The following is a 25,451-nucleotide window of genomic DNA, read 5'->3' as shown; positions in this document are numbered from 1 at the left end:
CAGGGAACAATGTCTGGTTTCACGTGGAACTGCAGATTAATTCATATCTAAATACAGGTATGGGAACTGTTATCCAGAATGCTTGGGACCTTGGCACTTTCCATTATGGTGATTTGCTTATAATGGAGTCTATTGGAGATAACCTTTCTGTAATTTAAAACTTTCTGGATAAGGGGTGTCCAGATAACAGATCCCATACTTGTATATTAAAATAATGCTTTAATAATCTCTAGGCCAGAACCATGTATTTATGGATAGTCTGTGTCCTCTGCTTTTATGCAAAGGGGGGTAGAAGACTTAAGGTCCTAACTGGAGAAAAAAACTGACCAAACAAAATAGAAATGCAAAAAATATCAGTTGTTACTTGTTCTGCCCAAGGGGAGCCCTTGGATTATCGTAACAAAGGAGAAATGCCCAGTGCAAAAAATAATATAATACAGTATGGTTTCTCTGTCTACAGGACCCAAGCCCTCCTCTTTTGTGTTTAACTACTTAATTCCTGATGCTTCAAATTGTTGTTTTTTATTCTGTCAATTTAATGACTATTCGGAACCTTCTCATCTAATTTTCTTCATCTACAATCTTATCTCCAAATATCCTTAGCTCCCTAATCTCAAGTCATACAATATAAAGCAGATTTTATTATAGGTCTTGCTTTACTCTAAGATAATATTAAGTTCCTTTTTATACTTGCTCCAGTCTCTCCTTCGGACGGCATCTGCCAGCTTCTGTTCCTCCAGCTGCTAGGAACTGTTCTTTGCCATTTGTAGACAGTGGGCAGGCCTGCAGAATGCCATTTTCCCCCCTTAACTCTTGTTTTTATGACATACCACTTAAAGGAAAACTGTACCCCCAGAATAAATACTTAACTAACAGACAGGTTATAGTGACCTGTTTAAGAATCTCGCCAAACTGGAATATATATATATCAGTAAATATTGCCCTTTTTAGCACATACAGGTATGGGACCTGTTATCCAGAATGCTTGGGACCAGGGGCTTTCCTGATAAGGGATCTTTCTGTAATTTGGATCTCCATAACCTAAATCCACTAAAGAATAATTCGAACATTAAATAAACCCAATAGGATTGTTTTGCCTCCAATAAGGATTAATTATATCTTAGTTTTGTACAAGGTTCTATTTTATTATTACAGAGAAAAAGGAAATATTTTGTTTAAATTGAATTATTTGATTAAAGTACAGTCTGTGGGAGAGGACTTTTTATAGTTTCTGTAAATTGTCTGCACTTCCTTTTATTCGGGGACTAACCAGATGCTTACATCTACAATTTATAAAAATCAGTTATTTCCAAATGTTGAAGTATCTGGTTATTTCAAAGGCAGTCAGCAAAGTAAAACAAGAAGCTACTTTTAACACATTTCAACACTTCAGCACATTATGTATGTTTTTCCTCACAGTATGCAATATATTTTTTATAGAGACCTACATTGTTTGGGGGTATAGTTTTCCTTTAAAAGCCACTAGTTTATTATTTAATGTTTTAATGTTAAGGTTGTTTGCTCTTCAGGTAGCGCACTTTATTAGTCATAGATAATGATATTAGTAAATGTGAAAGCTATAATTAATAAGGTTAATGGCACTGCACTAATGATAATGCAGCTTTGGGCTTGTTTATCAAACCTTTGTCTGAAAAAGCTTTTTGTTAGAGTTAATGGGTGGGCGATATCGGGGAACGTGTAGGCTAATTCGATCGTTTGGCCCTGGTGGCAATGAGGCAGTCGGTTCGGGGACCGCATCAACGAGCCCATGCAGTCCCCGATCCGACTAGATTTTTTAACCTGCCCGATCGATATCTGGCCCATTTCAGGCCAGATATCGGTCAGGCAGGCCAGTCGGTAGTGCCCATACACTGGCCGATTAGCTGGCGAATCAGTCTAAGGGACCTTTATGCCTGGTGGCAGAAAATAACATGTATTTTGTGTTTTTAATGAGCTGAATGGATGAATTTCAAAAGTGAAAAAATCCTTGCTGGAAAAAGTAAAAAAAATGTGGTGTCTCTTGATATCTCAGTTGTGTTCAGCTTGTTTCACTTGCAAGTGCCAGCAATGTTGCTTTTCAGACAATATATTATTGAACATAATAGGAGGTGCCCCTGGGGCAATATCTGGTGTTCTTACTGCCCATTCATGGCCCTGTATATTTCCCTTGCAGAAAAGATTTCTATTTTATTAAGGGTGGGAACAGGGCAAATTTAGATGAAAAGGAAAAAAAGGGCCCATAATCAACATGACAACCACCACTGTCAATACATGTGCATCAATTATTTGCATATAATTAGTCAAAAAATGCTACATAAATGACTCCATCCATCATTTGCTGCCATGAATGCTAAAACCTGCACTTGTCAGTTATGAGAAGCGAAAGCAAATAATAAAAAATGTTATGTTCTTTAGAAATAGTCTTTTCTATGAAAGCCGGGAAGCGCTGTGATTGTTTCCGTCTGCTTTTTGACACTTTTATCACTTTGCCAGTGTGTGAATGCTAAATGTGGCAATAAATTATATTTTTCTTGTTAATTTGTGTTTCAGGCGTTATTATGTATGCCTCATATACACTGTGCATTAGAGCTGCATTCTGCTGCACTTTTGTTTTCCTACATTTAATAAAATGATCGCCCACAATGATTCTTTTATTCCCCCCATTTGTGCCTGTTTTAGATATGGATGATTTGTATGAAAAACATGTTTTTAATAGAAATGTGATCTTCAGCAAAATAGAGTTATGGGATATGTTATTCAGAAAGCTCTGAAATATGGTGATGATATTTACCTATTTAAACAACTAGTTCTTCATTTTTGACTGATTTGCTTTGGCTCTGTAATAATAAAGAACTTGCACTTAATATTAACTAAGGGTAACATAAATCCCTGTGCAGCTTCTTAAAGGAATCTGTCATGAGAAATCATGTTTTTTTTTCAAAACACATCAGTTAGAGGAACAGTAACATCAAAAAATTAAAGTGTTTTAAAGTAATTAAAATATAATGTGCTGTTGCTCTGCAAAAAACTGGTGTTTTTGCTATAGAAAAGCTACTATATAAATAAGCTGCTGTGTAGCCATGGGGGCAGCCATTCAAAGGAGAAAAGGCACAGGCACATAGCAGATAACTAGTAGATAAGCCCCATATAATGGGGGTTTGTCTGTTATCTGCTAAGTAACCTGTGCCTTTTCTCCTTTGAATGGCTGCCCCCATGGCTACACAGCAGCTTACTTATACAAACTATAGTAGTCTTTCTGAGGCAAACACACCAGTTGTAGCAATGCAGGGTAACAGTACATTATATTGTAATTACTTTTATACACTTTCATTTTTTGTGTTACTGTACCTTTAATAGGACAGAACTGATTTAATTTTTAAATTTCACATGGGGGTAGCCATTTTCTTCATTTCCCAGGGTGCCACAGCCATGTGACATGTGCTCTGATAAACATCAGTCACACTTTACTGCTGCGCTTCAAGTTGGAGTGATATCACCCCCTCCCAGCAGCCGATCAGCAGAACAATAGGAAGGGAGCAAGATAGCAGCTCCCAGTAGGTATCAGAATAGCACTCAATAGTAAGAAATCCAAGTCCGGCTTGGGACTCCTCCAGTTACATGGGAGTAGGAGAAACAATAGGTTAGCTGAAAGCAGTTCTAATGTGTAGCGCTGGCTCCTTCTGAAAGCTCAGACTCAGGCACAATGCACTGAGATGGCGCCTACACAACAATATTACAGCTAAACAAAGTGAAGAGTGAATAATAAAAAGTACACCATAATTGTATCTGGTTGATGCAATAACCTTGCCCCTGATGTCATCACGCAACTAGAAACATCATGACATGATGATGTCGCATGATGATGTCAGCAATACATGGCGCCAATGTCACCACACATGCCCCTTTGTCCAGGTTTAAAACTCAGCAAATTGGCAGCCCTATGGCCATTAGTTTGGGAAAATATTCCTGCTTAACCACTGAAAATTGTACTTGGCTTGGGAAAAACATAAATAATACAAAATAGACTGGTCACAGGCAGAACCCACACAGCCGATTGTCAAAGCACTTATAACACAAAACTGTTAGCATGCCCATCCATAATGGTAGGATTATCAACAACCACTATAGGCTCATTAGGCCGAATCTGAGGCTCTTTGATTACTCTATGGCAGCTTACAAAAGATGTATCCCTCTCCGGATTTACTTATACAGATATGGGATCCATTATCCTATCCCAGGGCATTCCCCATCCTCACTGGGCCACTACTACTCCAACATAGCTGTAGGGGCCTGGAGAGCCAGTTGTGTCAGTTCTTATGGGTTGGGCGGTGACAGATTCCTTCCATAAGATGTACTGAGGCTTTTGGAGTATCGTGTGCCAAAATGCATGTAGGAGTATTAGCTGTGGTCTGTACTGCTGGGCTGGGGGCACTTTAAAACAGAAGGAAATTTATTGCCCCACTTTCCTACTAATACTAATCCTATTGAGGAATACAGCACTGTTACTTTAAAATGTGTAATACATTAGGCATTGTGAATGGAATAAATCCCTGGAAATTAGGGATATAAGGCAGTTTTGATTTAAGCTGATTAAAGTCCAGAGATCAATATGAACTCCTGTACAACACAAGAGCACAATGTAATGTTACTAATTTATATATTGCATTTATGTTGCAATACACTATCACACAGTGAAGATGATTTATAGTTAACCTTTTATAATGCGAGCAAGATAATTATCTGGTACTTAATTTAGCAAGAGTGATGCATTGCATCCCCACTTGATACAATAGTGTATAGTGACAATCAATAAATATTTATAGCATGCTTGGTAATCTTCCAGTATGTATGTTAACTGTAATGATACAATGAATTTGTTAGGGCCCTTACACACAGTGTTCAAGTGCAAGTCAGTAGACATGTATAAGGGTCCTAACACGTGGCTGAATGCATGCATTGTATAAGTATGGGACCTGTTATCCAGAATGATCGGGATTTGGATTTTCCAGATTAGCGATCTTACTATCATCTGGATCCCTTACTATAATTCTACTAAAAATAACTTTAACATGAACTAAACCCAACAGGATCGTTTTGCCTCAAACAAGGATTAATTATTATCATTATAGCTGGGCTCAAGTACAAGGTACTGCTTTTTCAGCTAATGGATCCTATACATATACTCAGAACTGAACACTCATAGGTGTAACCAGGCACAATCAAATGGAAATAATGAATTATCTTGTGCATTTAGGTGCACTCAAAATGGCATCTCTAGCATGCGCTAAACACGTGAAATGTGAAAAAATGTACACGGGTATTGGCACATAACTTTTACAGATAACCATTAGAATCCAGTCAAGCTTGTATAACATATAAATATTTAACTGCCAGAATAAATAAAACACCAGCGTAGAGGACCAGATTCAATTTAATGATAGCACCTTTTTTATCTTGCGAAAACTCCAGAGTATGTTGGGAGGAGGATCTGGAAAGGAGTTGGTATGCATAGTCTTTATCATTTAATACAGTCTGGTCCCTGAACATGAGCATTGGTAATTAGTTGACTTGCTCATTAAACCATTTTGCAGCCATTTTTGTCCTGCAGAAGGATGCATTGCCATCCTGGAACCTTCCATTCCAATCAGGAAAGTGGATCATTGCAAGTGTTTATTTAGGGACATTGACTCTTTCCTCACAGGGGATGAGTGGGCCTGAACCATGTCATTTAACGGCTTATTCTACCAGTACATGTATGGGACCTATTACCCAGAATGCTGGGGACCTGGAGCTTTCCAGGCGAAGGATCTTCCTGTAATTTGGATCTCCGTACTTTAAAAGTCTACTAAGAAATCATTTAAACATTAAATACAGTGAAACCTCAATTTTACATAACCTGATTTTACGTTTTCCCTAATTTTACACTGTTTTTTTAGGTCCCACCAATATATAATGCATAAAGTATTTTCCTGATTTTACAATTTCCCGGATTTTCTGGTCCCATGAAAAATGTAAAATGGGGCTTCTTCTGTATGCCCAATTTGATTGTTTTACCTCAAATAAAGATAATATTAATTATATGTTAGTTGGGATCAAGTACAAGGTACTGTTTTATTATTACAGTAAAAAAGGAAACCTTACTGTAAATTGGAGATTTCTGGATAATGGGATTCCAGATATACATGTATTATGTCAACAGAACCCTTCACGGGGAGAAATAAGCATTTTTTGCTCATCTCTTTGTGTAGCTAGGATGGATGGCTCATCTCATCATCTTATAAATTTACAAATATAATATGGATTTACTCTCTATAGTTCTGCTTGCTCACATCCTTGATAGATATTTCCAAGGTGATTAAAAATTGCATATCTGTTCCAGCTGTAGCTGATGTTAATGTCTTTCCATGAAGAATGTGTGACAACAGTATCGTATTCGCTGTTCCTCAGGAGACATCAGCAACTGAAAAATATTCATCACTGTAGCCCCCGGCCAGTGTATCATTAAAGCCATCCATCCTTCAGTCACTCAGTTCTATTCCTGTAGCCAGTGGGTCAATTTTATACATATTCCTAAGGATGATATGATGAATTTGACTAATAGCCTGCATATTAACAGTCACAACTTGCAGCTGTAAAATACACAATAGTAGAAAAGGAATGACGATAAATTAAATTGCAGTTAATTAACTCAGGATCCATCCTTTTTTTAAGCACTTGCTGTATATTTAGTTTGTGTACTTTATTGTGTTCCTTTTTTTTGGCAATTGCCCCTGCCAAAATAATATGTAAACACTGTATACATGGCCATCTGCTCCCTGTGTAGCTCCTCTCGTGCCTGCCAATGTCTCTATAACCTCCTACTCATAGTTGTGAATGCTACCGGCTGTATCAGATGTGGAACAGCTGCCATGGTGCTGATAAGCTTTCAAACAACCATGGCATACTAAATGGCACACTGTTTGATTTTACCAATCAGAGGCCAATCACAATGAACTTGCTTACATGGAAGTAATACATCCCATATGACCGTGCCCATACACATCAACAGTGCCACCAGTTGGCAGCATTCACAACCAAGTGTAGAAATACTGACACACTGGCAGGCACAAGAGGAGCTACACATGGAGCAGCTGGCAATAAATACAGAATGTAAATAACTGGCTCCTTATTCCAGGTCATTCACACTCCAGAGACATACCCTAAAGGGGGATAAAGGAACACAAACATATTATAAAAGTACAAACTCCTAGTTCCCCAGCAAGCTATTATACATAGACCACCAACAAAACCACTGCTATCAACACATATGGTAAAAGTGGCTATTCACAAGACAACCAAATGCATCAATCAAAATGTAATGCTTCATTCTTAAAATTATGCTTTGTACAAATAACAATTAAAAAAAGTCCATATCAGCATGCAGTTCATTGGGTTGCAAACTTCTTAATTTAAAAATACAAAAGATCTGATGCTGTTGCAACCTTCAAAAGTAATCACCTTCCTAAAATTGACACATATGTGATCTAGACCAAGATTCTGTTTTGACTGGATCCTCTTGGTAGTGCTCTGCAGAATGTTTAGGCACAGAAGGATTCTTTTCAGGCTTTTAAATATTATGTATAATTGGTTTTAAACTGTTTAACCAACCCATGGTCTTTATGTTGATGATATTTTGGGTTTGGTCTACCCAAAAGTTTTGTCTACCCCATGTTGGAGTGTGAGTGGATTCTCAAGTTTGGACTCGAATGCGAGATCTACCTTCTGAAAATATGGATTTATAGGGTTAGCCTACTTATAGGGGCTTTCACAACACTAAAACCCCAACCAGCAAGTTTTCTTTGGAGGGGATCAAGTGTCAGCCTTAACAATTAAAATTAACTATTTAGGTTTTGGGTTCTTCAGAAGAGATGTATTTAGGTACCAAAAGAAATTGTGGTTACAATTTACTGTGAAGTTTTCTGACTTTTATGTTCCAGTACCAGAGAGTGAGAGTGTGTATTTCATATATGAATTCTTGTTTAAGAAAAAAAAAAAGTTATGTTGCAATGTGAGCTGTCTAGATTTACAAAATAAAGGTCCTAAAGGCATATTATGGCATTTACCGTGCATTTTGCCTTGAAAACTAAAAAGTGCTTATTTTTCGATGGGTGCTTTGAAAAAAAGGGCAAAAATGCTGGGAGTTGGCCTTTCCTTAGTGTTCAGGCTAACCCTAAATGTCTTGTGATTTTAATACACAAAAGAGATTAAATGACATTCATTTTTACACTAATTGCCATTGTTTTCAGGTTATAATATGTTTTTCTAAGTATAATCCTAAAGAAACTAACATGAAAAGCTAACAGAGGGGAGTGGGGCCAGTGGTATAACTTAAGAGGGGGCAGACCTACAGTTGACATGTGATTTTGCATGTGTTGCAGGTCACCCTTCTACTGCTACTGCTATACATATATATTCTGTTCTTTTATTGCTATTGGCCCTTTAACCAAAGTTCAAAAGAGAATTTTGAGTTCAGACTAATGGGACTTTCCAATACTGTATGGTTATGGGATTCTGCTCCTGGCCATAAGCTTGGAATTTTGTGCTTAATTGTTTGACACTTTTACTGACTACAAGTCTGGCGAGAGCATCAGCACTCAGTAATATAGTGCAGTTCTCTCAATACTGTCTATAAGCCTGAGAGACTTTGATAAAATCCTTTACATGATGAAATGGAATAAGCAGGTAAAAAGAGGAATACAGGGTTTGTATTTTCTACTAAAGCTTTAAATTAGGAAAGAATTTGGATCAAGAATAAAACAATCCCAAGATGGTATTGGATCTCCGTCAAAGCGGTGTAGCTGTAAATCATTCTCTAAATAATTCCTCTCTGAATAATTCCAATTAATATGAGCTCGGCTTTATTGATTGGCTTTAAAACATGAAATGAGCCTAAGCCTTATTTCTGTAGTGGACTAACGTTCGACTTGGTACTTCAAATAGTCCATTGCTATTGCTTCTATCAGATACATTGTAATAAAATATAGGCATGCATAAGGAGGGGAAAATAGTCAAAATTAAAGTGGACACTAAAAATGGGAGCATATATTAAAAAGGCGACTGAGTATTCACAGTCACAAAAAGTATATAACAGTGGGTGTGTATATAGACAAAGATGGGTGGGGACTGGGCAGATTGGGTTGTGCATTCTGCTCTGTAGTTAGAGTTGCCACCTGTCCAGTTTTGGCCCAGACAGCCCTGTTTTTGGAGGTCAAAACCTCCTGCCCAGTTTTTCCAAACTCACTGAGATTTGTGCAGCGATTGGCCAGTCGCTGTTTCATAGCCCCGTCCAGTGACCACAAGGTCCTGCCTCTTCCTGTCCCCATTATGTCATAGCCTACCTCTTCCCCCGCCCCATAATGTCATTGCCCACCCGGTGCCCTGTTCATTTGGAATTTTGGCAGGTGCACACACATCCATGACCACAATTGTGGAGAGGGCAGAGAAATTGATTTTTTTTTCAGGTTGATGTTGTAGAGAAAACTACACCAACCTGTGGAACAAAAACTATATCAGTGCTGTGCCGGCATTTTACTTACGTTCTGACCAGTGTCCCAGGTATACCTTGCAACAATCCCTGTTCCTGCATGGGCAGTTTAGTAAACCCCTGTGATTTACTCTACTGTGCATGCTTACATTTGGCAACCCCCAGTGAAATAGACTTTACATGTCCTTTAATTGTATTTATAGTACAGGTATGGGACCCATTGTCCAAAATCCTGTTATCAAGAAAGTTTCAAATTACAGTAAGAATCCATTAAAATCGAATAAATCACATTTTTAAAAATTATTTCCATTTTCCCTGAAAAAATAAAACAGCACCTAGTACTTGGGTAATTAAGTTGCATGAATCTATATTGGTGGCAAAACAATCCTATTGGGTTTAATTAATGTCTATAAGTTTTTTAAGTAGATTCCTTTTTCGGAAAACCCCAGGTCCTGAGCATTCTGGATAACAGGTCCCATACCTGCTCTTTTGTATCCCCAAACCCACATTTATTAAAGAGGATAAAAGGAATATTAGTAGAATTATTTGCAGTTATATTCATACTATACCTTTTTCTCTGGTATTCTCATTTGCACAGCACTGCAATAATTATATAGTGTGATCTTCAATCTGCCTGTTAAATATATATATTCTTTCATTTGTATCATTTCAATTTATCATATTAACGTACATTAACGTACATTACCAGAGGGCTAAATATATCTATTTGTATACTGAGAATCTCCTACTTTAGACCAGCCAGCTGTGTTGGTGATGAGCTGTAGAGATTAGCCCCAGCCTGAATGCCATGGGTTGGTCTCTCCCTAGTGCACTACTCCTGCGATTACTCAGAATAATTATCTGTTGCTAAGAACTCCCATTACCTGTAATAAAATGTCAAGGACACGGCGGCTTCCCATACAGTCAGTATGGTGTGAATGATTCTGGATGAAAGGGATTTTTTTCCCTGTTAAGAAGAAGTTATTACATTTTCCAGTAGAATTAGCATTACCTTTGTCATCTTCACCTGTGACATAGAGGTCCTTTGATTTTAAGAATCGGTTAAGAAAAAAATTAGTTTTATTCTGCATCATAACACACGAATGCATTGCTGCGATTAGGAAAAAGGAGTTATTAAATCCCTGCTTTCATTTATCATTTTCCAGCCCACTGAATGAAATAGCAGTAAGTGTATATCTGCATTCTCTGCTCTGCTGCCCTAAACCTAAAGTTTGTCAGCTCTACAAACTCAAATGGCAGGTGTATCTCATGGGAGAGCACTGGGCTGTGATAGGGGACTTCTTTATTTTCCTGCATCATGTCTGTCTGTCTTTGGAATTGGTGAGAAAACCATAGGTGAAGGGCCAGAGGCACCATGTAGTTTCAGTTGTTTGTACGATATATACTTATTGGTATGGGCAGATGTAACATATTTCTACTAATGGAGCCTATTGGGACACTGCTTGGGAACCCTATATATTAGTCCCTAGAGGGGCACATCTGTAAGGCCCAATAATTAAAGTGACATCTAGAAATTATGCCTACAGGGATTGGACCTGTTATCCAGAATGCTGGACCAGGGATTTTCTTGATAAGGGGTCTTTGAATCTCCATATCTTAAGTCTACTGAAAACTTGAATAAACCGATTGTTTTACCTCCATTATGGATTCATTATAACTTATGATCAAGTACAAGGCACAGTTTTATTATTACAGAGAAAAAGGAAATATTTTTTTTAAATTTATTTGACTAAAACTGTCTATGGGAGATGGTCGCCCTGTAATTCAGCACTTTTTGGATAATGGGTTCACAGATAATGGATCCCATACCTGTATAATGCTTTTCAGGCCCATAAGTATTTATGTGTGTATTTTTTTCTGTTTGTAAAAGGATTGTAAGACCACTGTTTGCCATAAAGTAACGGAAACTGTTGTAAGTTGCTGGCACTTTACACGCATGGGACCTGTTATCCAGGTAAAAATATAAGGGAAAACATTTGTATATAATTAATTTGATTGATTTTTTTTAAGCAGACTTAAGGTATAGAGATCCAAATTACAGAAAGACCCCTTATCCAGAAACCATTCATTTCTAAATGACACTTTAATTAATATGCCTTATAGATGTGGCCCTTTAGGGACTATTGTATGGAGAACCAAGTTTTAGAAAGACAGCTTATCCAGGAAACCTTTTATTTCTAGATGACACTTTAATTAATAGGCCTTATAGATGTGCCCCTTTAGGGACTATTGTATGCAGATCCAAATGATAGAAATACCCCTTATCAAGGAAACCCTAGGTCCCGGGCATTCTGGATAGCAGATCCCATACCTGTTTTAGGAACTCCTACAGTCTTTAACTCATATACAATTGAAATGTAAATGGCAAAGGCAGCCTCATATATGGCCTTTTGATTTCCTTTAAAGCAATGAATGAAAGCAAGGCCAGCCAAACGGCACAGAGATTAATGGAGTAACCTAATGTGAAGTGTCTGGAGAAAAAGAGTAGCAGAAAATGAAATCTATGTTTGACTAGAAGCAATTCATTTATTTCAATAAGCCATACTAGGAGACAAAAAAAATATGAAAAGAGTGTTTTTCAGCTTAGCATTGATTGATGCCAGCTGGAATGAAAAGATTCAGGTGTAACAAATCACACAGAATTGGAAGCTTTTTATTTCCTACAAGACCCTGACAAATTATGCACTGTTCCCTAATTAACTGATTGGGCGGGCTTGTTTTTCGCCTGCGTTGGGAGCCGAGTGCATTTCAACAGCATTTATGAGAGCGGCGTTTCCAGTTCTTAACACTGCGCATAAATCACCGCGGCTTTTCATCTTTCAGCCGCTGTAAATGAGTGACGCGCAGATGTCACCAACGAGTGGAGGTCGGGATATTTTTTTTTTATTAGATTTAGAATCAGCCAAAGCTCCACAAAAATTGTCTGGGAGGAATAAGCTGAAAATTTCAGTGTTCATAAAAAGTGCAGTGAGCGTATTAAGCGACTGAAAGGCTCAAATAAAGAAAGCGCAAAGTGGATTAACATCAAAACAGCCTTTAGAAAGCCCCAAACACATTTTAAAGGCTTTATAAAAACCATGGAAAAGGTGCAGTATGGAGATTCTAACCAGAGACGCTTTCCCTAACCCTGATCCAAACAATACAAATACAGGGGAGGGATCCATTATCTGGAAACCCCTTATCCAGAAAGCTCTGAATTACGGGAAGGTCATCTCACATAGACTCAATTTTAATCAAATACCTCAAATGTTTAAAAATGATTTCCCTTTTCTCTGTAATAATAAAACCTTGTACTTGATCCAAACTAAACTACAAACCCATATGGTGACAAAACAATCCTATGTGTTTATTTAATGTTTGTATGATTATAAGGTATGGTGATGCAATCCAGGGAAAACACCTTCATACCGAAAACCCCAGGTCCTGAGCATTCTGGATAACCGGTCCAAAGCCTGTTCTTTGTTTGCCAATTATCTTCTTACCAACATCCAGGGTGCAAAAAACTTCCCATTCGTGGGAATTCTATGGAATCCTGGGAAAACAAGCCAATTACTTAAAGGAAGATAGAAGCACAGGTAGATCATGGAAGGTAACAGGGGTGTTAAGTGCCCTATAAAGGGGATAGATGGAGAAATTTAGAGCAGGGTCCACACGAGGGTAAAGTTTTAATGGCCTGTTGGTAGCACTGGTAACTTCCAGTCCTTCTTCATTTTGTATTATTTTTGTTTTTTTAATTATTTCACTTTTTGTTTAACAGTTCTTCAGTTTGGAATTTCAGCTTTTATCTGGTTGCTAGGGTTCAAATTACCTTAGCAACCAGGGAGTGGTTTGAATGAGAGACTGGTTTATGAATAGGAGAGGGACTGAATAGAAAAATAATAAAAAGTAATAATTATAATAAAATTATAGCCTCGCAAAGCAATATTTCTTTTTTTGGCTGCGGGGGTCCCCTATTTCAAAGTTGGAAAAAGTCAGAAGAAAAAGGCAAATACAGGTATAGGACCTGTTATCCAGAATGCTCGGGACCAAGGGTATTCCAGATAAGGGGTCTTTCTGTAATTTGGATCTCCATACCTTAAGGGGCTGATTTACTTACCCACGAACGGGTCGAATGGAGTCCGATTGCGGTTTTTTCGTAATGATCGGTACTTTGCGATTTTTTCGTATGTTTTGCGATTTTTTCGGATTCTTTACGAATTTTTCGGATCCAATACGATTTTTGCGTAAAAACGCGAGTTTTCCTATCCATTACGAAAGTTGCGTAAAAAGTTGCGCATTTTGCGTAGCGTTAAAACTTACGCGAAAAGTTGCGCATTTTTCGTAGCGTTATGTTTTAACGCTACGAAAAATGCGCAACTTTTCGCGTAAGTTTTAACGCTACGAAAAATGCGCAACTTTTTACGCAACTTTCGTAATGGATACGAAAAACTCGCGTTTTTACGCAAAAATCGTATTGGTAACGAAAAATTCGTACAGAATCCGAAAAAATCGCAAAACATACGAAAAAGTCGCAAAATGTTCGTTTTCAAGTCGGAACTTTTCCAATTCGGGTCGGATTCGTGGGTTAGTAAATCAGCCCCTAAGTCTACTAAAAAATCTATAAAACATTAATTAAACCCAATAGGATTGTTTTGCATCCTATAAGGATTATTTATATCTTAGTTGGGATCAAGTACAAGGTAATGTTTTATTACTACAGAGAAAAAAAATCAGTTTTAAAATTCTAAATTATTTGATTAAAATGGACTCTGTGGGAGACAGACTTTCTGAATTTTGAGCTTTCTGGATAATGGGTTTTCGGATAAGGGATCCCATACCTGTAATTAAAAAAACTAGTGCACTGGGGGTCTAAGGCATTGCCATTAAAATCCAAAGGGAGCAGTTAGGGACATCCACCTGCAATTGCCCTGAATTGCCAGATCTTTTTAGAATGAGATTTTCTGTTAAACAGTGGCCACAAAATATTCTTGCATTCAGACTGTGCATGGCCTTGTTCTACCCTTGATGTTCCGGTGCCCAGCCTAGAACCTACAGGCTATTAGATTATCTGTAGCTTGGACTGTCGGGAGTCGCTGGGAACAGCTGGAGGTTGTTGTTCGCTGGTGGCTGCATTTGTACAGAGCAAAGGATGGAATACTTCCGCTACTAAATATTTCAGTACAAAGTGTGGAATAAATTCTGAAGTCAGTCTGAGTTCTCTTAACTATAAATATAATCCAAAGAAGTGGTTAGGAAAGAACACGCTCTTTGTTTTTGGACAGCAGTGTCTCTTAGAGGTGACATTAGTAAGTCATTATTTCTGACATTTCTTTTGTTTTTCTTTTCTCTTGTAGTATAAAGAACGTCACTCCAAAAGTAGGAGATTCGGAAACCCGTAAAGCCATTCGCCGTGCCTTTGATGTCTGGCAGAATGTAACTCCGCTGACATTTGAAGAAGTTCCATACTGTGAATTAGAAAATGGCAAACGGGACGTAGACATCACTATTATTTTTGCATCAGGTTTTCACGGGGACAGTTCTCCATTTGATGGAGAGGGGGGATTTCTGGCACATGCTTACTTCCCAGGACCTGGAATTGGGGGAGACACACATTTTGACTCGGATGAACCATGGACCTTAGGAAATCCTAATCACGATGGTAAGAGATCTCTGCTTTGTGCCCTATGTATTTATTTTGTGTTATTTTGCGAAAGTTGACAAACTAATGCATGTTAAGTCAGCTTATATTTACAATAGTAGTTTTGGTATTGATTACTGGAATTAAGGGAGCTGCCTCCCAGCACCCTTTACCCAACTGAGCAGCCATCTTTAAGTCCACTTAGCTGATAACAGGTGGCTATGGACAGGAACTCGTCATAATACCCCTCAGTCAGTTGGGGAAACCTACTTTCAAAAGGCATAGGTAATAGTAACTGGAAATTCCTGAGCCAGTAGTAGTAGTGAGTATCCTACACTGGAGGCAACAATTTTTTCCTACAAAAGTCAGATGAAACCCATAGTTAAAAAACAAAGTGCAGTATTGTAATACTTGGCATCAGATCCATCTTGTTCTAGGCCCGTCCCAGATATAAAATGGGGTCTGAGCCTTTAAAGGGACAGTATACTCCCATTTTTAAATTGAGCGGAAAGAATAGGGATTGCGCTTTAACATACTTTTTGCCCAGGGCTGTGGAGTCAGTACATAAATCCTTCGACTCCGATTCCCAATGTTTTTAATATACTAATGTATTTTCCATGTTGAGTGAAAGAACACAACATACAAGGCATTTCATCACTGCCAAAGCTCAGCAATGTTAAAGCTATATCAAGATGGTGTCTGCTTTTGGGAACAAACCAAACAACTACTGGCAAGGGAGCACTGCCCTATTGGCCATCCAAGCCTGGCACTACCCAAGTTTGGATCTAAATCTATAACTAAGCCTATGCCATTGTGGCTTTTTATTTTATTTATTAAAGAAACTACAAACATTCCTGATAAATAAAATAAAGTTTAAACAAAAGACAAAAAATGAAAGCAATAAGGTTATAATGGCTCAGCTGGACTTCCCACTAGTGAAACAACTACAATTTACAATTTAAATTTATTAGGAGTCGATACATTTTTGCCGACTTTGACTCCAGCTACCCAAAATGGCTTCTGACTCCACAGCTATGTTTCTGTCTATTGTTTTAATTAGGAAATAGCCATGGTTTCTGTTTTTTCTGGCACTAAACAAGAATATGAAGCCAGTTTAACTTTGGTATTTTCTAATTACTAATCTCACAGAACTTAGGAGGAGCTGATGAAACTAATTACCAGTTCACTGTGAAGCCCCTGATAATAAGCTGTTAAAAGGCTGCTGCTTAGAAAAGGAATGGGTTTGTTTGTTCAAAGGTAGAAAGGGAACTCTGAACAAATTGCTCTGTTTATTAAGGAAAGTGGGGGGTAAGGTCAGCCCAACTTTTAAAATAGTTCTTTATAATGGCAACAAACTAGGAAAATATGAGGCATAATGTAGTTTCAGCACAAGTCCTATTTATTGTGGTAATTTTAGCAAAGATGGTTTTAGGTGTATACTCTCTTTTTAAATCAGGGATAGACAAAGTCTGTTACCCTCCATGCACTACGGACCAGCAACCCCCAGGGTTCTTGTTGGCCGCTCTGCTTGGTTACTTATCCCTTTTCTACATTAGGTAATAAAAGACTGTACAAACTGGATTGGAATCAGGGTTTCATATCCCTGAAATCCTCATCAAATAGAGTTATTCAGCTACTTCCATTGATCAATATAGTCATGAATAATTTCGGCATAACCACCGGATTGCATTTTTATTAGTAAATCAAGCTCAAACACCGGTACAGCTCGTGTGATTGACAAACAGCTTGGCTTGGCAGATTCCATTGCAACATCGTTTATAGGTAACAAACATCCCGCTCAAGCCTGTCACCGAAACCTGCCACTTAATTGCATTCATTCTGGTAGGGAAAAAGGTAGCAGCAAATGATATTGTTTGCAATGTTCCTTGGGCATCTGTCAGGCAGTATGCTGATATGAAATGACATATGTTTGATTCAAACCTTCCTGTTCAATAAATCATTCCGACAGAATTCAATTAAAAAGAGCAAAAAAAAAACAGACCTTTTCTTCAGCTTTTATAATTCTTTTTACCTTGGCCTTACTTTCTTGTGCAAATATTGCTGTATTGCTGCAAATATCCACTGTGTCCTTATGGTGCCTCGTTATTGATCTAATTAACTCTTTTTTCTTAAGGTTTACCTTTTCTAATTTGGCAAATTGATGCCCAGAATATTTAGATGTTTAACTGAGGGTTTGTGATATTTATAAATGGGTCAGGATCTGAGTTTCTTCTACCAATATGACAGCCCTTACAGGTCCAGCCTTTGGTTAGGGCCCCCCTTAGCTCATAAAGAGTACAGATATAGGAAAACATTAGTGTATCAGATATTCAGTCATTAGGGGGCCATTTATGACTAGGAAGATAGTCTAAAAGGTGCAAATTCTGGCTTTTTTTTAATTCTATAAACACTGCCTTGTTTAAAGAACTGCCACAGGTGTCTACACCTTATAGATCCAGGGCAGAGGTACTCCCAGAATGAACACTATGGAGCACACTACCATTAAGCTTGTCTTCCAGAGGTATCTAAGAAAGCAAATGGCCATTCTCCTCAATTTTTACCCTAATTGCCCTTCAGGTTGAGCCCCCTTGCCACTGCTTCAAGCTTCCCCCCATGACATCAGCCCTACAGTTTGTTGATCAGATGGACCAATGCCTGGATCCTGTAGAATCACAATTGAAACTGTAATCTCAACATCTTTGCTGAAACAACTTGGTCATTATTCCTAAAGTTCAGATTTGCACTAGGCTTACAACACAGTTAATGCAGTAATTACAGGGGCCCAGCGCAAACCCAACTGGAGATGCCCTGCTAGAAACTAGGAGTGGGCAGTAATGCATTACAGTAGGATTGTTTTGCCCTAGTAAGGATTCATTGTGTTAGGATCAAGTACAAGGTACTGGTTTGTTATTACAGAAAAAAGGAAATCAGTTTTTAAAAATATGAATTATTTTTTTTTTAAATAGAGTCTGTGGGAGATGGCCTTCCCATAGTTCTGAGCTTTCTGGATAAAGGGTTTCTGGATAACGGAAGAGCAGGAAGTGAAGAGGTGTTCCCTTATATGTTAGTGCACCATACAACGGCATATTATTATTATTATTATTATTATTATTATTATTATTAACATGTATTTGTAAAGCACCAACATATTCCACAGCACTGTACAATAAGTGGATTTCATAGAGAGTAACATACAAAGCAACCAATAACTGATATAAGAGGTGAAGAGGGCCCTGCCCAAAAGAGCTTACAATCTATTAGGAGAAAGGGTTAAAACACAAGGTGTGGGAAAGACACATGGTATCTGCATCTGCAGATATGATTTCCAGGCATACCCCATTGGCTACATGTATATTGGGAACCACACACACTCTTCAGAATGAAAGGGAAACTCTGGCTTCCAAACCAAAATATGTTAAAGAGCCCCACACAACACAGAAACCCCTAATATACCTATCACTGTAATCTGTTCCTTCAAAAATTATGAATAAATAGCATTTTTTTATGCTGAAATCCAGCTGCAAAACAGTTCTCTTTCTGCATCATTTGAAATGCTGGCAGAGAAGAAGGGACTAAAACATAGATGTTACAAATTGTAACAACTTCTCCACAGCTTACAGACAGCATGCAGGAACTACATAACCCACAGTTCATTTTACTTTGATGTTCCTTTCCTTTTTGAAATCATGTGCAGAGGATTGTGAGTCTGTTGAGTCTCAAAGTAGTCAGCAGGGGAACAGGGGGCAGGTGAACAGCAGGTAAATGCTTGAAATTTTGTTTACTTTTCAAAAATGTTGTTTTTGGGTGGAGTTCCCCTTTAAGATCTCATTGTTCCACTTCTTTTAAGGTACATTAATTCTAGAACATAACCTGACCCAGTGTCTTCTAGAGAATCCAATAGAGAAAATGGAAGAAATTAGGCGCTTAGACAGACAAATAATTTGCCAAGAAAGGTTCCAACATTAGAAGGAAACAGTAAGAAACAGAGATTTCCCAAGGCGAATGAGGGATATTATTTGCACTGTGATGACTATAACAGTTTCATATGAGTTAATTATGGCAGTGTTGGTATAGAAAGCGTATTGGGCTATTATGTCTGTGGCTGAAAGATGATAATCCTGGCACTTGCTGCCCTTATATCTGTTACATTAAACAATGGATAATCGCTGACGTTTCAGCTGCAAACTAAAACATAAGCACTGTTTTTACAGCTTTATATTGATCCTGGGAGCTGGGGCCGGTTAACATGTTATGTAGACCATAAATTCTATGCAGTATATTGAAGTATTTCATCTGATCAGATATGATTGATTGCTCTGGATAACAATGGTGCAATTTTATCTTCTATGTGGTAAACCGACCCCTCTGCGTGTCAGTGATATACCAGGAAGGTTTATACGTAGAAGTAAATATTTCCTCGCCCTGCCTTTTTATAATATGCCTTGTATTTTTATGATGAAAATTTTAAAAGGGGAAAGTGGTTTGTTATTTTCCATTTGCTGTTTTTGCTGTATAAAGGAGTTACTGGTTCGGCTTGCAGTTTTTTTCTCAAACAGGATTCATTGTATTTTAGACGGGTAGGCAACATCATTCCTTAATGCTCCGGAGAGGTCTGCAAAGACAAAGAACCTTCTGTACCCCAGATTACCCCCACTCCCACAGGTGTACTGCAACTGCCATTTAGCCCCCCTTCAACATTTACAGGGAGGGGAGGTGGTAAGGATAGGGGTCATGGGGGTGCAGGGCCCTGGGATCCCAATGCATGCCCCATTTCTGTTATTATTTCCCCACAAGCAGCCATTGGGAGTGTGACCTAGGGGGGAAATATATATATATATATATATAGTATAATTGTTGTGCCCATTCATATACCGTATATGACCAATAATGGAATTATAAATAGCCAGAGCTTTAGAAATGTAGAGCCAGTACACTGATCCCAACACAAGCACCATAAAAGTTCATGGAGGAGCCAAATAAGGGTTAAGATTGGCTATAAGGGGCCTCTATGCACACTATCAGCTTACAGGGGGCTTTATTTGGGAGTAAATCTTGTTTTTATTCAACCAAAACTTGCCCCCAAGTCAGGAATTCAAAAATAACTACCTGGTTTGGGGGCTCTGAGAGCAACATTCAAGGGGTTGGGGAGCAACATGTTGCCCCTGAGCCACTGGTTGGGGATCACTGGATTACTGTTATACTGTTTTTCCTGAGGAGACCATGTTAAGATATGTATATATGTGTGTATATATGTGTGTATATATGTATTAAAAATACAAGTGAATTAAAAAAAACAAATGTATCCCAGATGTAATATGTATAGTAATGTGGCTAATAAGAGAGGTCTGGTAGTTCATTGTTATGAGCCTTGAGTTGTTAAGAACCCCTACCCTAGTGGAATAGAAGATAAAAGATAAATGAGCGCCGCGCACATTATCCTGGTGGAGAAAAAGAATTGCAGTCCCCGTGCCCCACGTGAGTAAAACTGAGCAGGATCAAATATGTGCTTTCAATTTGTTTTTAATGAGTATTTTAGCGAGAGACCCATTCTCTCTCACAAAGAACCCCTATTATAAATGGCATTTCTATTGTTCGCAGATGGGATTCTTTTCTTTAAAATATTGAATCTTTGAACAGCCCTTTTCATTAAATGCTATCTTGTATAATGTATGATATAAACTTTTTATGTTTTTAATATAGTCTACTGCATATCTGGAATGAGAATACTCTGCAGGTTGGAGGTGCAGACGTAGCCCTGTTACTCTGGTGACGGCACTATAAAATCAAATCCATGTGGTTACTTTATTTGAAAGTCATTTTATTTTTTATTATTTTTTCATTATTATAGCTTTCATTACACATGCCCCAAATTTCTTAGTGTATCTTTTCCCTGTGCATCTTGATCTTAGTCCCACTGCAATAAAGTAGATACTGGCTGCCTCTGGAGTGTGAGTTCAGGGCTGGCATTGAAATGATGGTGAGATGCTGGGAATTCAGTGGAGAGGCAATACACATGGACAGTGCAGTTGCGGTTTCAGACTTACTCTCCTAACTGCAAGGTAGAAGATCACTAATTTTCCTGGTCCTTGACACAAGTAATTAATTATGAAGTAACTTACTTATCAGGGACCTTCACATTGCAAAACTGAGTTTTCCTGAATTCCATTTATCCCTCCCCTTGCTAATTAGGGGAGGAGGTCACACATTTTGCTGATACTCCCTCCCCTTGACCGGTGTCAATTAAGGAAATGGCATTGGCTTCCATACACCATGTATCTGGTGTTTATGACAACTGCAACTTTGGGATCTTGGCTTCTATATATTTTAGTGTTAGTTTGCACCCAGGTGTTATCTTACATGAAGTCAATGTTAACATTTCAGCTGTAAGTTGATGTTCAGTTTAGTCAACCTCTTATAATAAGGTTACCATTAGTCCTCGTTTCAGGGGAAAATTTCCCGCTGCAATAACCCCCACATCTCAAAGCTGTCCCAAGCTGTCCACTAGGCAACAGAAATACCTCCCACCCCCTTCCCTCCTCCTACGTTCTCCAAATTTAATGTGCCAGCTTTTCTGTTGCTGAAGGAAGGAATATGTATAAAATTATGTTGGAGCTTTTTTAGGGAAATCTAATAAGATTAAAATATGTGGCTGTGATGTTTAGCCGGTGTGGCAATGGGGGAGTGGCCAAAAAGTGTGTGGCACAAAAGTTTAGCACGGTGTGCACAGGGCACCACAGGCCCCTTCCTGTCCCCAGATTTTACTTTGGAAATCTGGTCACCTTATCCTAGGATATTGCACCATTTCCTTTAAAATGGAGTCATGAATAATGTAGTCCAGTGGTCCACATTAAAGAATTGTGTGGCTTAGGTGCATTGGAATGTGGCATGCATGCCTGTTTGTGAGCTGGGGCACTGTTACATGTACATGTACAATAAGTGATACTTGAGATGGTCATTGGTAAATCACTGGTAAATCGACTTGTTTGGTGCCAAATATTTACTTTTTCTTACATGAAGATGATCTGATTTTTTAGCTCCTGTGCCAATATCATATAATGTGGTTTGGGGGTCAGTCTGTGCAGAATTGTTGGTAGATGGTAGGTTTATGTAATTAGGCTTACTTGATTATCTGACGTTAGGAAAGGCTTATTTTCCCCCTACACTCGGGGCCATATTTGTATATTGGCACTAGGAGTAGGACTGCAGCTAACGAGGGCAGCCCTTGGGTCCATATATTTCAAATAATTGTTTCTAGGGTGTAGCCTGTCTGGACTTGTTGTAAAATCTGACGGCAAAGCCAAGGGGGAGGAAAATATCCATCTACCATCCAGTTTGTGCATAGGCAGTAGTCTTATGCACCTTATGTGCCAACTGGATCAATAGGAAGCCAGGAAAGGGCAGGAGTGGTTAGGGCAGTGCTGAATATAAATCTGGCTCTGACTATAGCCACACCAATAGGCAACTATTGACAGTATGTTTTTAAAGACAATTCATTTTTCTGGGTAATTCTGTTTTCTCTACACTCCTAAACCATACAGGCCATAACTATTACCATGAATTACCATAGGTTATTTAGCCTGTGATGAAACTAACCCTATTACATGAATGTGATATTTACTATTTAGCGTTGGCACTATATTAATATAAACAGTAAATTGTTTACAGTGTATCTACAGTTATGTAACATTCATATAAAATGACTGTAAAGCAGCAGCTAGATCTCCATGTGTTTCAGTGCAGCTGCTGTACAGCTCTATGGTAATGTTATCATCCTGCTGTCGTACAGTCCTGTCTGGCTCTTCGCTTGCTGTCAGCGGGGGAACTCACTGTATCATGCTGACAGCTGCTTACAAATAATAGCCACATACCCTCCGAACGTGCCTAGCAATATAGCCATAGGCCTGCTACGTGTTGGTAGGTTTGCAAGCATAAATAGAGCTCATGTATTCCTACCGGCTGCTCTGGCTGATTAGATTCATGTTATAAAAGCTCAGAGTGAGTCAGATGGTCTCTCGATATTGATCTTATTATGTCTTGTTTGTTTCAGCCCAAAATAAACCCGACGTGCCTTGTTTGTGTACATGCGTGTGTCAGTGTGTGCTCAGGATGGGGAAGGACTTGCTCATTAGAATTCCTTTCAATAGTGATTTTCATTGGCCGTGGGGAATGATCTGCCCCAGTTCCCAGCATTTTCCTACCCTTAAGAAACAAACTCCAATCTAGGGAATGTATAGTGAGGCATAAAATGGCTTGTTCCTGATTATTGTATTGAATGCTGACATGATCATATTTATAGAATTTATTTTACCTAAAGAGCTATTATTTACTGTTGGGTTGTACACCATAAGACAAAGCTTGTTTACCTATACTGTTACTTACAATAACCGTTGTTGCTAATACATTTTAGGTGCATTTATTGATTATGGATAGACTGGGTGTTCTATTGCCTGATTTAGGTGGTTTATCTGAAATAGTTTTTAGATATTTTGTCATCATTAGAAAACATGGGCCAACAAAACATCACGTCATTGCCTGACCTTGTCCAATATGCGATCAATAAGTAAAGCTTGTACTCAACATTCTTTATGGCACAAAAAAATTTGTATTTTTTATTTCTTGGGCTAAAAAGGTTACTTCTTGTAAGGTAGATAATTTGCTTCCTATTATACACCCTTTATTGTGACTGTTGTGTTGGCAGCAGTCCAAAATGCAGAGAGATTACTGTGCACTGGCTGCTTAATCATCTACCTCACAAGGGTCAAACATGGAGTAGCTTCAATTTCCGTGTTTGCCCTGTTAAGATAAAAAATATAGATTTTTTTATTATGATTAGAACAAAAAACATGTTCAGTCCAAGTCCTATTCATTGAACTCACATAGAAGAAGGGGGTATGCTTCCCTTTAAAAAACCCCAAACTATGGGTCTGCATTTTGTAGGAGGGCCCAAGCAGAAGGTAGGGTATACTGCATGATGGTTACTTAGATGGACATCTACTCTACATCAGTGATCCCCAACCAGTGGCTCGGTGGCAACATGTTGCTCCCCAACCCCTTGGATGTTGCCCCCAGTACCTCAAAGCAGGTGCTTATTTTTTATTTCTGGCTTGGAAGTTGTGGTTGCATAACAACAGGTGTGCTGCCAAACAGAGTCTCCCGTAGGCTGCCAGTCCACATAGGGGCTTCCAAATAGCCAATGATAGCCCTTTCTTGATACCCCCATGAACTTTTTTTATGCTTGTGTTGCTCCCCAAATCTCTTTACATTTGAATGTAGCTCACGGTTAAAAAAAAGGTTGGGGATCCCTGCTCTACATATTCCTGAAGTGCATTAAGGGTAATATGTGTGTTAAATTGCCATAAATAGTAGTTACACTACAGCAGGTTGCCTTATAGAATAACATTTTCATAATTTTCATGTATTTAACCTACTTACATGTTGTAAAGCTGGGGTGGAAGCAAGTAGTTCAGAAAGCACTATCTTTGTGCATGTTTTTCTTTTAGACACTGCTATTAAAATGTTCCAGTAAGACACCAGTGGGGCATCTTTAGCAGTCAGCTCCATTCGTCCGTGATTTTGAAAGCAGGCAGAAAGGAACACTCATTAAAAAAATAACAGTAAAATCTGACTGGGTGAGGGCCTGGGGTTACAAAATCACCACTAGAAATGTGTATTATCATTCTCTTTTATGGTTGTTCATCTCATGTTTCCTACCAGTGTTCTACTCTCTAATTGTTACCTGTCTCACTTGTTATCTAGATACTTATTTATGCTGAAAGCTCACTGGCATTTTTGATTGGCACATTGACCACCACAGTGATCAGAGTTGTCTTTTCTGCAGGCAATAGTCTTCCTTGTAGCTGAGTGGAAAAACATTGCCTATGGCAGACCCTTGTGCTTGTAGGTGGTTATGGATTGGGAACACAGAAGAGCAGTCTGCATGGTTAAAACTTCCAAAATTTGTATGGCTCTTTATCCTTTATTATCTATCTCTGTTTTATTAAGAATTTAAGTGGCGTCATGGAGATGGAGGTCATGGCATTGCGTTGAGAGAATTAGTTACCTGGGAGGGCTTCCTGGAACATCCTGTTCCTCCACCCTGTTGCCTATTTAGATTACTATAGTTGAGTGGCTTTTGCCCTCTGATTAACCTGACTTGGTTCATTCTCTGAATAATTGCTTCCGTTTTAAATGTTTGTGAGTCCTTTGACATAATTCATAATTCAAGGTTTCCATATTGTCACTGCTCCTTTTCCTACAAACTAGTCATACTTATATTTAAAGACTTTACTG

General features: G+C 38.4%; 1 protein-coding gene across 2 annotated transcripts in view; it reads left to right on the top strand.

Moving 5' to 3' along the window:
- The window catches only part of mmp16 (matrix metallopeptidase 16), a 149,028-nt gene that overhangs the window by 83,562 nt on the left and 40,015 nt on the right, over positions 1-25,451 (top strand). For both annotated transcript variants that reach the window (XM_012964668.3, NM_001015992.3), the window contains 1 exon segment: positions 14,878-15,182. In XM_012964668.3, the coding sequence (XP_012820122.1) occupies positions 14,878-15,182 (305 nt within the window).

The sequence above is a fragment of the Xenopus tropicalis genome, chromosome 6 (genome assembly GCF_000004195.4).
Source record: "Xenopus tropicalis strain Nigerian chromosome 6, UCB_Xtro_10.0, whole genome shotgun sequence".
Classification (NCBI taxonomy): Eukaryota; Metazoa; Chordata; class Amphibia; order Anura; family Pipidae; genus Xenopus; species Xenopus tropicalis.
This window is presented reverse-complemented; position numbering and strand designations above follow the sequence as displayed.